Here is a 12,594-nt window from a genome sequence, read left to right as displayed (position 1 = left end):
CCATGTGGGTGCTGGGAATTGAACTTGTGTCCTCTGGAAGAGCAATTAGTGTTCTTTTTTTTTTTTTTTTTTTTTGGGTTCTTTTTTTCGGGGCTGGGGACCGAACCCAGGGCCTTGCACTTCCTAGGCAAGCGCTCTACCACTGAGCTAAATCCCCAGCCCCCAAAACGTTTTTTTTAAATACATGTGAGCACACTGTAGCTGTCTTCAGATACACCAGAAGAGGGCATCAGATCTCATTACAGATGGTTGTGAGCCACCATGTGGTTGCTGGGAATTGAACTCAGGACCTCAGGAAGAGCAGTCGGTGCTCTTAACCACTGAGTCATCTCTCCAGCCTAAAAAGTTGTTTTTTAAGACACGAATGATCACTGCGTGAACCACTGTGCTGCAGCACACCTGCAGGGTCAGAGCAACTGTGGAGCGCGCTCTCCTCACACGAGTTCCAGGGTCAAACAGCTTGTCAAGCCTGCACAGCGATGGCTTTACCCACAAGCCCTGGCATTAGTCCTCCTCCTTTCTCTGAAGCGAGGTCTCTTATTGGTGTCTTGGGGTCCCCAATTTAGCTCTGCTGGCTGGTGAGCCCAGTGATCCTGTCTTCACCTCCCCATTACTCAAAACACAGTGTGACACCATACTGGATTGTCTATGTGGGTCAGACTCAGGGTCGGCAGGCTCTTCACCCCACTGTGTGCCTGACATTCGTTGTTTCCTATCTTAGCCTGTTATCTTAATATTTTAATTCTTTACTTATATAGTACTTCAGAAAATGCATGCTTTTCCTGCCAAACCCACCCATTCACCCTCCATCCATAGCCAGGTGGGGTGACTTTGTCCTAAGACCTGGCAATGCTCACCACTGTGGGACAAATGTAGGATGGAGCGCTGTGCTTGCCTGTGTGACGACTGTCCTTGTCCCCTGCTTTATGAACTAGATCCTCCTGGTCCTCTTTCCTGCCTCCTGTTGTGGAGGTCCTACGTGACCGGCTGGGGTGGAGGGGAGACATCACACCTAATGACGGACGGCATGTTGCTGGGTGGAAGCTGGGTGAGGGCTGTATCCAGACTCTCCCAGGCACTGCCCGCCCTTAGGGTCTGACATGAGGAGGACACCACTTTAGAGACTAGCGAGAAGATGGGCTAGATTAGGAGAGGGTGCCTGGCTCCCCTAGTCTCTGCTCAGGACCAGCTCTGGGTTCCTGTTAAGTTTGTCAGCTGTTGATGCAAATCGTTTGCCCTGCCTGAGTCTCTTTTCAGAGCTGATTGTTCTGGTGGCCCCTGGGAGCCAGAGTGCCTGCTGCCTCCCTTCCTCCTCCACTGTGACACCTGCTTTTAGGAATAAATAGGCAGCATTCCAGAGACTTCTCTTCCAGCCACCAAGAAATTGTTAGGGCGCCCCCTAGGGATGGCTTGTAAGATGCATTCCTTTTCTCTTGATTGTGTGAAACACAGTAACTGAAGCAACTTAGAGGTGGGAGTTTGTTTGGGCTAATGCTTCCAGGGAGCACGGGTCCATCATGGCGGCGAGTGGGTACTTGTGGCTGGAAGAGCAGGCTGCTGAGAGCGTGTGTCTTCAACGATGAACCTGAGACAGCTGAGGTGGAACTGGAATGGGGCTCTGTGCTCTCAGTGTCGTCCACTGTAATATACTTCCTTAGTATATCCTTGCCCTGCCCAGACCTTGTGTTCCAGTGCCTGGGACCGTGGGGACATTTGCATTCAAATGATCACATGAGGTCGTAATGTGGTTCATCTGTATATGGCGCCCCTGTAAGTATTCCCGCTGAGTGACTGTCAAGTCAGAAGCGTCATAGCCACATCCATTGTTAGATGGATGTGGGACCTACCTTCTCTGTTGCGTGTGGCATATGGCCTGGCCCATGCTAGCTTCCCAGGAAGCACGCACTGTTGAATAAACAAACACAGTAGTTAATTTCCGGCCAGGCTTTGTGTCAGTCTGTCTCTCAGGAATCTGAGTTAGGTGTTTAATAGGAGAGCAGAATTTGCTGGCTCCAACATATTCACACCAAGACGGCTTAAGTCATATTTCACATTTAGCATGGTGGAGCCTAGGTGTGCGTAGGTGGTGGCACCACTGCTGAGGGGCTGGGCTGTGAGGACGCAGTGAGCCAACAGTGTCCATGTTTGATTTGAGGATACGGACCATGCTGTTGTGGACATTTGCCTGCTAGGGTCTGCAGGGCAGGGCAAGGGTGAGTGAGGTCCTCTGCGCTCCTCTCACCTCAACAGCTGTTTCTTTGACATACTTTGGTTTTTGGACAGTTTTTCAATTTATTTTATTTTTAAAAATGTCAAATTGACAAAAGAGCCTAAAGCAGGACAGTGAATGTGTCCTTCAAAACTGGTGGGAGAGTATGAGACTTCAATGGTGGCTTACACTGTGACCAGTTGCTTGACCATCTCATAGATGTGACACCCACATTCCTGTGATTGGAGCAGTCATGTGACTGCAGAGATTGCCCAGACCAGCCGTTCCTACAGGAGGCCGAGCGCTGCTGTGTATGGTGTCTCACAAACGTGCTCAGCCTGCACTTTGCCCGCTGCTGTTGTGAATCTTCGCCTTTCTGCCATGGGGCTCAGGGCCTTCCTTTCAGTTCTGCCTTTCCGGTCACTTCTCATCTGGGCCATCCCTGGCCTGTGTTTGTCATGGGCCTTGTGTGTTTGAAGGTTTGTTAATGGCTCTCATTCTGAGGGAGCAGATTCAGGATGCACGTCTCAGAGTGTGGTGGATGCCTCTGTCTGGTGAGGGCGCTGTCCTTCTGCTTTATGCAGTGGTTTAGGGTTCTCCGGCAGATGTGCTTGCAGGAGTTTCTCCTCCTGAGTGTGGGATCTTTTGAGGAGACCCTCATTCCCAGGGTCTGGCAGTCAGTGTCATCTTTATGGCTGGAAGGTACGACAGTTGCCTGAGTGTGAGCTGCGGCTGTGCTGTGACTAAACCTGTCCTTCCCTCGCCTCTGACCCTCATGTGCTCACAGTGGCCCTTAGAGCCTCCATGTTTATTTGAAGTGAGTGTGCCAGGCAGTGTGCTCTGCCACTTTCAACAAGTGTTCGTCACGCTTTCACTCAGTCTTTCCCTCTGACACAGGTGGCCCGGGAGAGTGGCCCGCCACACATGAAGAACTTTGTGACCAGGGTTTCAGTTGGGGAGTTTGTAGGGGAAGGAGAAGGGAAAAGCAAGAAGATCTCCAAGAAGAATGCGGCAAGGGCCGTGCTGGAGCAGCTAAGGAGGCTGCCACCTCTACCTGCTGTGGAGCGAGTGAAGCCCAGAATCAAGAAGAAAAGTCAGCCCACCTGCAAGGTGAGAGCCTCCCCAGAAAACCCACAGGCAGGGAGAGCCAGCCCGCTGCCATGGTTGGGGCAGAAGCTGCTCAGCACCACTTGGGACAGACACAGTGGGTATGTACAGAGAGATAGCACACAGTGGGTGTGTACAGAGAGATAGCACACAGTGGGTGTGTACAGAGAGATAGCACACAGTGGGTGTGTACAGAGAGATAGCACATAGCACACAGTGGGTGTGTACAGAGAGATAGCACACAGTGGGTATGTACAGAGAGATAGCACACAGTGGGTGTGTACAGAGAGATAGCACACAGTGGGTATGTACAGATAGCACACAGGAGCTACATGCTGAGGAAAAATGAGCCACTGAGTGGGTTGAGGAGAAACTTGTCCAGGTGTCAGCTTCCTCTGGGGTTGGGCATCACAGCTGTTGGTCTGTGTGGAAGGGGTGGGGCTTTCTTGAGCCACCTTAGCTTAGGGGTCAAGGTGGAAGCAGCACTGCAGGGCCCACAAAGACTATTCCGAAGACTTGGAATTTGAATGAAACTTAATGGATCTATTAATAACAACAACAATAATAATAAAACAGCATTGACCCTTGAGGACTGGAGAGGTGGCTCAGCAGTTAAAAGCACTGACAGCTCTAGCAGAGGACCTGGGTTCAGTTCTGGGTTCCTGCATGGTGGTTCTCAACCATCTAGAACACCAGTTCTGGGGGCTCTGACGCCTTTTTACCTCCCTGATCCTTGAGCACATGTGGTGCATGCAGACAAAACACTCGCACATAGAAGATAAAAATAAATCTATTCAAAACAAAGTGGAAAAAGTTGGCCCCTTTTCAGCACTAGAAAGGGACAGGACCTCAGCCAGCCACTCCTTTTTCATCTGCTGTGTCGTGAAAATCACCTCCATCATTTCTGACAGATGCCACAGGGAAGGAACTACTAGTGTTCTCAGAGGCTTGCAATCCTTCTTCCCCCACTCTCACCTGAAGGGTTTTTCATTCATAATATTGTTTTGTATTTGCTACTGGGGATTGGAAGACGGCCTCAGGCGTGCTGGCTAAGCCCTTGACCACTGAGACACATCTTCAGATTGAGGGCTTTACAAAAGCTTTAAGTGGTTTCTGGGTTTTAGTGATTGAGAAACTAGGTAGGCCTGGTCCCCAGGTAGATTCAGCAACTTTGTCATTCTTTTTTTTTTTTTTTTTGTTCTTTTTTTCGGAGCTGGGGACCGAACCCAGGGCCTTGCGCTTCCTAGGCAAGCGCTCTACCACTGAGCTAAATCCCCAACCCCAACTTTGTCATTCTTGCCCAAGCAGTGTGGTCCTACAGCTCTTCACGTGGCAGTCCCAGTACATTAGTGTCCCCAGTTACGTGGAGTCAGCTGCAGCACGCAAGGAGTGACAGAGGTCACAGGCAAACACCAACTGTTGTATAAGCAATTGATGGAGCATGCACAGCTTTTGTTGTCTCTGGGGATCCTGGAAGAATTCGCTGAAGAAACTGCGAGTCTTCTTGAGCAAGTTTTGAGGGAGTTTTAGCATCAATGTCCGTTTCCTATAAAGATACCATTTTGGTGCCTCCCTCTCACAATGAAATGCTAAGGGTGTTTTCTAAGACCCAAAGAGCATCTCAACGTGATTTAGTTTTGAACAGGTTTTGATTCTGAGCCATTACACCAACACTAAGTCTCTGTCTCCTGTCGTGTTCTGTGAGGACCAGAACATTGTCTCTGCTCTGTTTGTTTTTCAGCTACAGACTGCCCCCGACTATGGCCAAGGGATGAATCCTATTAGCAGACTGGCACAGATCCAGCAGGCAAAAAAGGAGAAGGAGCCGGAGTACATGCTCCTTACAGAACGAGGTCTTCCACGTCGCAGGGAGTTTGTGATGCAGGTGAGCTGGGGGAGCCGTGGGCAGCCCGCCCTTCCCTGACTCTGTCCGTCCCTGATGGCTCATACTCTGGTAGAGCTGCAGTTAGCTGGGCTCGGTGGTGCTTGCACTTAATCTCTCAGCTCTGTGGAGGCAGATGGATCTCTGTGCGTTCGAGGGTAGCCTGCTCTACGTAGTGACATCCACTCTGTGAGAGTAAGTTGGACCAGAGTCAGTTTGCCTGAAGTGGCTGGTCTGGGCCATTCTTACTGGGCCAGGAAGGTTTCCTATTACCCTTTCAGTGTTTTGGCACAGAGATGTTGATTTTAGCAGCCAGATAGCTGTCATCAGAAACAGCTTTAATGAATGTGCTGGAGTTTGCCCACAGCCAGCCCTCAGGAGAGTGCTGTGGAGGAGAGCACCACTGTGGTTCTATCTAGAGACATACATGCCTGTCTTTATAAATACACTGATGGAAAGGGTCGGGGCACACATTTTCCATACAATAGGTTTTTGGTTTTTTTTTTTTTTAACTTAAAAACTCTTTAAAATTAGTTTTAAACATCTCTAACTTGAGTGTGGCCATCACAGCAATAGTGGTTCAAAATCAGAAACACAAAGCCCTTTTGCCATCCTGTTCAGCAAAGTCATCCCTGGGACTTTGGGTAGCACCGTGGTTCCTGTCATGTTTTCACAGATGGTTCAGTCATAGGTCTCTGGTTTATACAGGTGAAGGTTGGGCATCACACCGCAGAAGGAGCAGGTACCAATAAGAAGGTGGCCAAGCGCAATGCTGCTGAGAACATGCTGGAGATCCTGGGGTTCAAAGTCCCCCAGGCGCAGCCTGCCAAGCCAGCACTCAAATCAGAAGAGAAGGTGACTGCTGGGACTCTCTGCCAGGTGGCCTAGCTTCCTGCATGGGCAAGCCTGGGGCAAGGCTTCATCTTCCCTGCAGTAAGCAGCCTGCCCCTGGGGTTCCTCCAATTGAGATTAGTGTTTGCAGGAGGAGTTTCCTGTCTGTGCAGTCCACCATGTCCTGGGAGCCGTCCTAACGGTTAAGTCTCCTGTTCAGTGTCACTATGGGCTGGGTGTGCATTTCAGGAGGTCCTGGTCTCTGCTTCTGATGGGTGGTTGGGATTGGAATGGCTAAAATGACTGTCACTTGTGCCTAAAAGGGTCCGCGTGACCTAGCTTTGAATCGGCTTTGCTTTTTCTGGGACAAGATAGCATAGGCCAAATCTATAGATCAGATTTAGGATCCTTGTGTGAATTCTGAGTTGAATATTACTCCACTTTGAGAACTCACTCTGCAGAGTGGTCAGCGGGAAACTGAGCCATTGCTGGCTCAGCTGTTGTCATGTTGGGGTCTTCTAAAGTAGGCGTGAGCCTCTTTTGAGCTCTGCCAGTTTCACAACCAATAAATAAATCCCACTGCCTCGGAAGTCAGTACCTGGGACCCAGCCACTGCATATGGAGTTTGCAGACCTTGGTTTGCCTTCCAGATTTCCCATTCCTGAACCGTGTAGAGTACTCATAAGCACCCTCCCTGTGCCTGACAGCATTAGATACCTCCGTGTTCTCTGTGGAAGCACTGTTTTTGGATAGTTACGTAGGTGTTTCTGCTCAGCACCAGTACAGACCCTATTTTCCCAACATGCTGAACACTTTCAAGCCCACACCGCATTCAGGATCTGTTCTAAGTAGATGCTGCCACGGGGAAGCATGAGAGTTTATACAGCGGGGGTTGTGGTATTCTCCAGACCCTAGCGCTTCCGTGCTTGTCTGTGCTCACTGCCATTTTTCTTTCTTAAGACTCCAGTAAAGAAACCAGGAGATGGAAGGAAAGTAACATTTTTTGAACCTAGCCCTGGGGATGAAAATGGAACCAGTAAGTTTGGCCCTCTTTCTCGTCAGTTGAACCAGTGTGGTCTGTGTTTGTATGGTTCTTGTGTTGAGTTTTCTGAAGCACTGGTAGTGGCTGCCTTCCTGTGTGTGCTGTGATGGTGGTGGTAAGAGTGGCTCTGTCTTCTGGGGTGGTGAGGGTGACCGGTGGCCTGTGTCCCTGCAGGTAATAAAGAGGATGAGTTCAGGATGCCCTATCTTAGCCATCAGCAGCTGCCAGCCGGGATTCTCCCCATGGTGCCAGAGGTTGCCCAGGCTGTCGGGGTTAGTCAAGGACACCATACCAAAGATTTCGCCAGGGCAGCTCCAAATCCTGCCAAGGCCACGGTAACTGCCATGATAGCCCGAGAATTGTTGTACGGGGGCACCTCGCCCACAGCCGAGACCATTTTAAAGAGTAACATCTCTTCAGGACATGTACCCCATGGACCTCGCACAAGACCCTCTGAGCAACTGTACTACCTTTCCAGAGCCCAGGGATTCCAGGTAACTGTTGGCTTTCGCGTGGTCACCTTTGTGCCTCAGATGACCCTTACAGTGTGGTCAGGTCAGGTTCTTTCTGCAGAGTTGCCTGTAGAGTGTGTGCAAGACCCCGCCTGTGTTCTGCTCTCAGCACCACAGAAACCAGAAAAGGTTTTTGTGATTGTCCACGAGTTTGAGTGTACCGTGTGGTTCTGTGCAAGAAGGTCTAGGATGAGAAGGTGGCTTATCATGTAAAGGTGTCTATCTCCAAGCCCAACAATCGTAGTTTGATTAGTGGAAAAGAACCAACTCTAGCAAGTTGTCCTCAGTGTCCACACACATGCCATGAACACACCCAGGAGGTGTGTGGGGGGCAAAGTAGGCCAGGGCTGAAGGGAGAGAAGACATGTTTCCTTAGGAAGAGGAGGAGAGAACAGGCTTCTGCAGATTCTAGGCTCGGGCCCACATGCAGGGGATGTGCTGTTTTCCTTAGGTTGAATACAAAGACTTCCCCAAGAACAACAAGAACGAGTGTGTATCTCTCATCAACTGCTCTTCACAGCCACCTCTCGTCAGCCATGGCATCGGCAAGGATGTGGAGTCCTGTCATGATATGGTATGTGGGCCCGGGAGGTGCTGAGTTCTCACTCAGGAGCTGGCACACGTACTTGTTCAGTGTTAGTGGCCTCAGAGAGGGACATGGTTCTCCTGGAACCCGGTCAACTGGTCTGATTCCTCACTTCTGCTCTATTCTGGCAGCCACCTTTGGGGTGTTGTGTTCAACACAAGGAGGAATCAGCACACTTGAGCTTTGGTGTTCACTGGATGGGAAGCGTGGGAGTTTTATGTTGAGCAGGATTCAAACATTTCATTGGGAAGAAGTTGCCACCCATTTGCTGGAGTTTTCGGCATGAGGCCAGTCTGTTCCCTGTGGTTTGACTCTTCCTTCCATCCATCTTTCTAGGCTGCACTGAACATCTTAAAGCTGCTGTCTGAGTTGGACCAACAGAGCACAGAGATGCCAAGGACAGGAAACGGACCAGTTTCAGCGTGAGTGAACACACACACACACACACGCACACACACACACAGAGAGAGAGAGAGAGAGAGAGAGAGAGAGAGAGAGAGAGAGAGAGAGAGAAGGCAGTGCCAGTGTGGGTGAGCGGGGATCCATTGAAAGGCAGGGTTAGTAGATGTGGACAGGAGCAGCCACCTCTTCACCCACTGTTATCCACGGAGCTGTGGTTAAATGTTACGTGCATTGGTGCTTTATCTGCACGTACATCAGTGTCAGATTTTAGAGTCACAGCCACCACTGTCACTTTCTTCCTCAGACACAACACTTGCTTTCACCGAGCATTTTCTAGGATGATGTTATCAGTTCCCATACATAGGGCCTTGGGTGTTTGCAAGCTGCATTTTGGAGATTAGCTTTCATTTCAATGTCTGCCATTGTCATTTTTCTTTCTTAAAGGTGCGGGAGGTGCTGAACCTATTCTGGCCATGAACCATTATAAAACCCAACATATATACCGAAAATACTGAGAACTGCTTTGAAAATTTGGAATTTCTGATAACTCCAGTGGGCCAAGACATGGTGGATAAAAAAATGTGGCAAAGAAGAAAAGGAACTGCAGGTGGTGGCCTTGGTTGGGCTGGGCTGCTGGTGACGCTGTGCTCCGCCATCCACCAGGAGACCAGCAGCTCCAGTGTCTCCAGCTTTTTTTTTGCCTCGTGACAGAGAAACGGAGAGCGTGGCCAACTCTCACGCTGGCTTCTTCAGATTCTTTGGAAAACCGGGACAGCCACACCAGAGAGGCCTTACAGCGGCCCCGGAGCTAAACGCACCAGAGAAAAACCAGTGCTTCCTACATGACTGACGCAACTCTGCCACACGTAGCACCCACCGTAACCACTGCTTTCTCTTCAACAGTGATGGATGCCTGTTAGTTCCATTATTCCCTTTGGTTGAGATGACACTATGTAATTTTCATTTCAGTTTCTCAGTTGCATCTACTTACCTAGCAGTTTAGAAACTAGTCTGAGACAGATGCTATCCAGCTATGTAACTGGCAAAGACCACAGCCCTGTTTGGTGATGCATTCTGTGCCTCTGGCTCGGCTGGCAGTTCTGGACTTAACCACAAGAATCCTTGACTCCCAACCCCTTGTATAAATTGGACAGCTTAGGACTTTTAAACTTTAGGAGATCAAAAGATTTGGTCCTTTTTAACTTTATTTTTAAGCAGCATACTTAAAAGTGAGCCTGACCTTTACCAGTTATAACAGATTGTCAACGGGAGAGGTTGTCACCCATTTTAACAGATTGCCAGTGGGAGGTCACTTGAGGGAGTATTGCTCAAGGTGGCTTTTTCTACACACTACAGGACATTACCTGTGGGCCCAGAAGACTATGGGCTGGTGTCCCTGGAGGGCCCAATACAGTCAATCCCAGCCTCCACGTAGGGAAGGGCGACAGGTTTCCTGGTGCTGTGCTAGTGTGCACAGAGGCAGGAAGGTCTGCCGGCCTGGTGTGGAGCATTGTGGCTCCGAGTGCAACCCTGCTGCTCCCACTCGGGGTTTAGCTGGACCTTTTCACCCATGGAATATAAGGAAACTTAGTCTTTGTCACCAATAAATGAGAATACTAAATTTTTTTTGTTAATTTATTTTCAAATGTCACTACTTCTAGATCAATCTCCTTCTGGTTCATCCCCTTCCCCACCTTTTTTTAAAAGAAGAGAATATTTGTAATGCTTGTGATTCTGTCTGGGCAAAAATCTGAAGATCTAAAATCTCTTTATATTAAACTATTGATCAATAAACAGCTACTAAGAAAGTCTTTTTCCAATTGAGCGCAACTGAAAAGTGTCGTGAGGGAGTGGCCAACTTGGACTGGCTGGCTGATTTAAGATTAGTCTGGATTCACTTTTAAAGGGGGTTTGGCATGTAAAGGGTATTGGCCGAGCATTCAATATGCATTCATGTCCAAAAAATGTCTACCACTGAGCAGCACCCATCCCAGAGTCCATTCTTCACCATACAGAACTACCTTGGTATCCCAACGGAGCCCTTTAATACGGTTTTCATGTTGTGGTGACCTCCAATGTAAAATCTCTTTGTTGCTACTTCACTGCTGTGAACCCTAAGTATATGTGACCCCCAAAGGAGTGAAGGGACTCGCAGCCAAGCCTGACAACCTGAGCCGATTCTGAGGATTTGAATGGTAAGAGAACGCGCACATGCTGTGGTGTGCTATAATTAAAATGCAATAAAATATACCAAGTGGACATGATACAGTTCCCTAAGCTGTCTTCTGAGCTCCACGCACAGCATGCACAGCTCTAAGATGAAAGTCACTAAAGCTAACTGATAGACCAAAACAACATGGCCGCACCATAAGAGTCAAGCGCAGCATTAGACTCTGAGCTCTACACGTACACACTCGTCTACCGACATTTAATTATTTTTAAAAAGGGGGGGGGAGGGCTGGAGAGATGGTTCAGCAATGGCTGCTCTTCCCAAGGTCTTGGGTTCAGTTCCCAGCAACTACCTAATGGCTTATAGCCATCTATGATGGGATTTGATGCCCTCTTCTATCATGCAGATGTACATAAAAATAAAAATGGAAACCTACCAAGCACCAAGAGAAAACCCCATGGGCTGCGAGATGGTTAGCAGGACAAGGCACTTAGATCCAAACCTGACAAAGCTGGGTCACCCCCAGAAGACTCAATGTGGAAGACAACCAACATGGGAACACAAAGGAGAGAGAGAGAGACCATCTTGTAAGCTATCCACAACTTCCACAAGAAAACTGCTTGGCCGCGACCACAGGAAGGTCCAGGCCCTGCACTGCTCCTCAGGTCTTGTCCATAGGAAGTGCCCTCACCCAGCCTAAGATGTCCAAATTGGTATGAATGACTACTTCATGTAGACTCTTAAAAAAGAAAACAAAAACCACCATTCTGAGTTTAAATGATTTAAAAATTAGTATTTTTATGGAGTCCAGGTGGGGAAAGTAGATTTAAAGAAATTCTTCATTTTATCAAAGTTTTAGAAAGCACCAAAATCCTGTCCTTGACACTTTTAGATACACATTTTGGGTTTTTATTGCTGATTACAGACTATGAAATGTGCATTGCAAGTCAACAAGAGATTCTTTTCATATTTCCAATAAAAGCTTAAAGAAACAGACAACAAACACAAAGACAAGAGAAATACAAGCTTCAAAACAAAACAACAGAAATAAGTCTCCACAGTCACGGTCTGACAAAAATTTGAAATAACCCAAACCGTGCAAATGCTCCACAGAGACCATGGCCATACATGGGGTTGTAAATACTTGTCCCATTAAGGACAAACCAGACAAGTTATCAGTTATATTGGTGATCAAGACAAACCTCATTGGCTTACAGCAGTATTTACTGTCCTCTGTGAGAGTCTGACAAGTTTAAGAGGTTGGAAACCTGTGATGCTTCAGCAGGGCCGTGCTCAGAAGTCCACATGGTTCCTAAGAAACCATCCTCAGCCCCCCATGGGTCAGGAAGATGCAGTTCACAACAGGGTCACACTGGCTGCCTGCAGGTAACCTTGGAGGTACTGCAAGGCTTCTGCATTGAGGCTGGTGCTCACCATCGAGGGAACCTGCAGAAGGAGACCACATAGTGTAGGAGGCTCTTGTATGCAAACTGGGGCCTAAATGAGATGCTGCGCCGTGTGGGGAAAGGGCAGCCAGTCACTAACTCAACTGACTCCATACTTTCCAAACACTGGGTGTAGGGCAGCCGAGTAAAGGTACTTGTAGTGTGGGTAGAGGGACGGAGCACCAAGCCTAATACTAAGTTCGATTCCCAGGACCCGTTCAGTAGAAGGAAAAGAGTGACAAGTAGTTCTGTGAACTTCTATACATGTCTCAAAAATGAAGATGGCTCCTGAAAAATCAAAGGTCTCCCACATATACATGTACGTGTACACACACACACACACACACACACACACACACACACACACACACACACGGGTAAACACATTATGAATTTCGGTTGTGCTGT

At 48.6% G+C, this 12,594-nt stretch overlaps 2 protein-coding genes across 8 annotated transcripts in view; one reads left to right on the top strand and one right to left on the bottom strand.

Annotated features, from left to right (window-relative positions):
• The window catches only part of Stau1 (staufen double-stranded RNA binding protein 1), a 45,806-nt gene extending 35,427 nt beyond the window's left edge, over positions 1-10,379 (top strand). The window contains exons 5-12 of one of the 4 annotated variants that reach the window (XR_015683446.1): positions 3,107-3,319; positions 5,058-5,201; positions 5,907-6,131; positions 6,990-7,065; positions 7,246-7,565; positions 8,035-8,157; positions 8,506-8,591; positions 9,016-10,379. Coding sequence is in view for 2 of the 4 variants with exons in the window: in NM_053436.2 (NP_445888.1) it covers positions 3,089-3,319; positions 5,058-5,201; positions 5,907-6,053; positions 6,990-7,065; positions 7,246-7,565; positions 8,035-8,157; positions 8,506-8,591; positions 9,016-9,031 (1,143 nt within the window). In the remaining 2 variants the exon portion in view is untranslated. 4 annotated transcript variants of the gene reach the window in all.
• A 1,141-nt stretch (positions 10,380-11,520) lies between these two features.
• The window catches only part of Cse1l (chromosome segregation 1 like), a 37,639-nt gene continuing 36,565 nt past the window's right edge, over positions 11,521-12,594 (bottom strand). For 3 of the 4 annotated variants that reach the window (XR_015683230.1, XR_015683229.1, XM_087653476.1), the window contains one exon: positions 11,628-12,187. Coding sequence is in view for 2 of the 4 variants with exons in the window: in XM_087653476.1 (XP_087509602.1) it covers positions 12,098-12,187 (90 nt within the window). In the remaining 2 variants the exon portion in view is untranslated. 4 annotated transcript variants of the gene reach the window in all.

Source organism: Rattus norvegicus, chromosome 3 (assembly GCF_021556685.1).
Source record: "Rattus norvegicus strain SHRSP/BbbUtx chromosome 3, alternate assembly SHRSP_T2T, whole genome shotgun sequence".
In the NCBI taxonomy this organism is placed as follows: Eukaryota; Metazoa; Chordata; class Mammalia; order Rodentia; family Muridae; genus Rattus; species Rattus norvegicus.
This window is presented reverse-complemented; position numbering and strand designations above follow the sequence as displayed.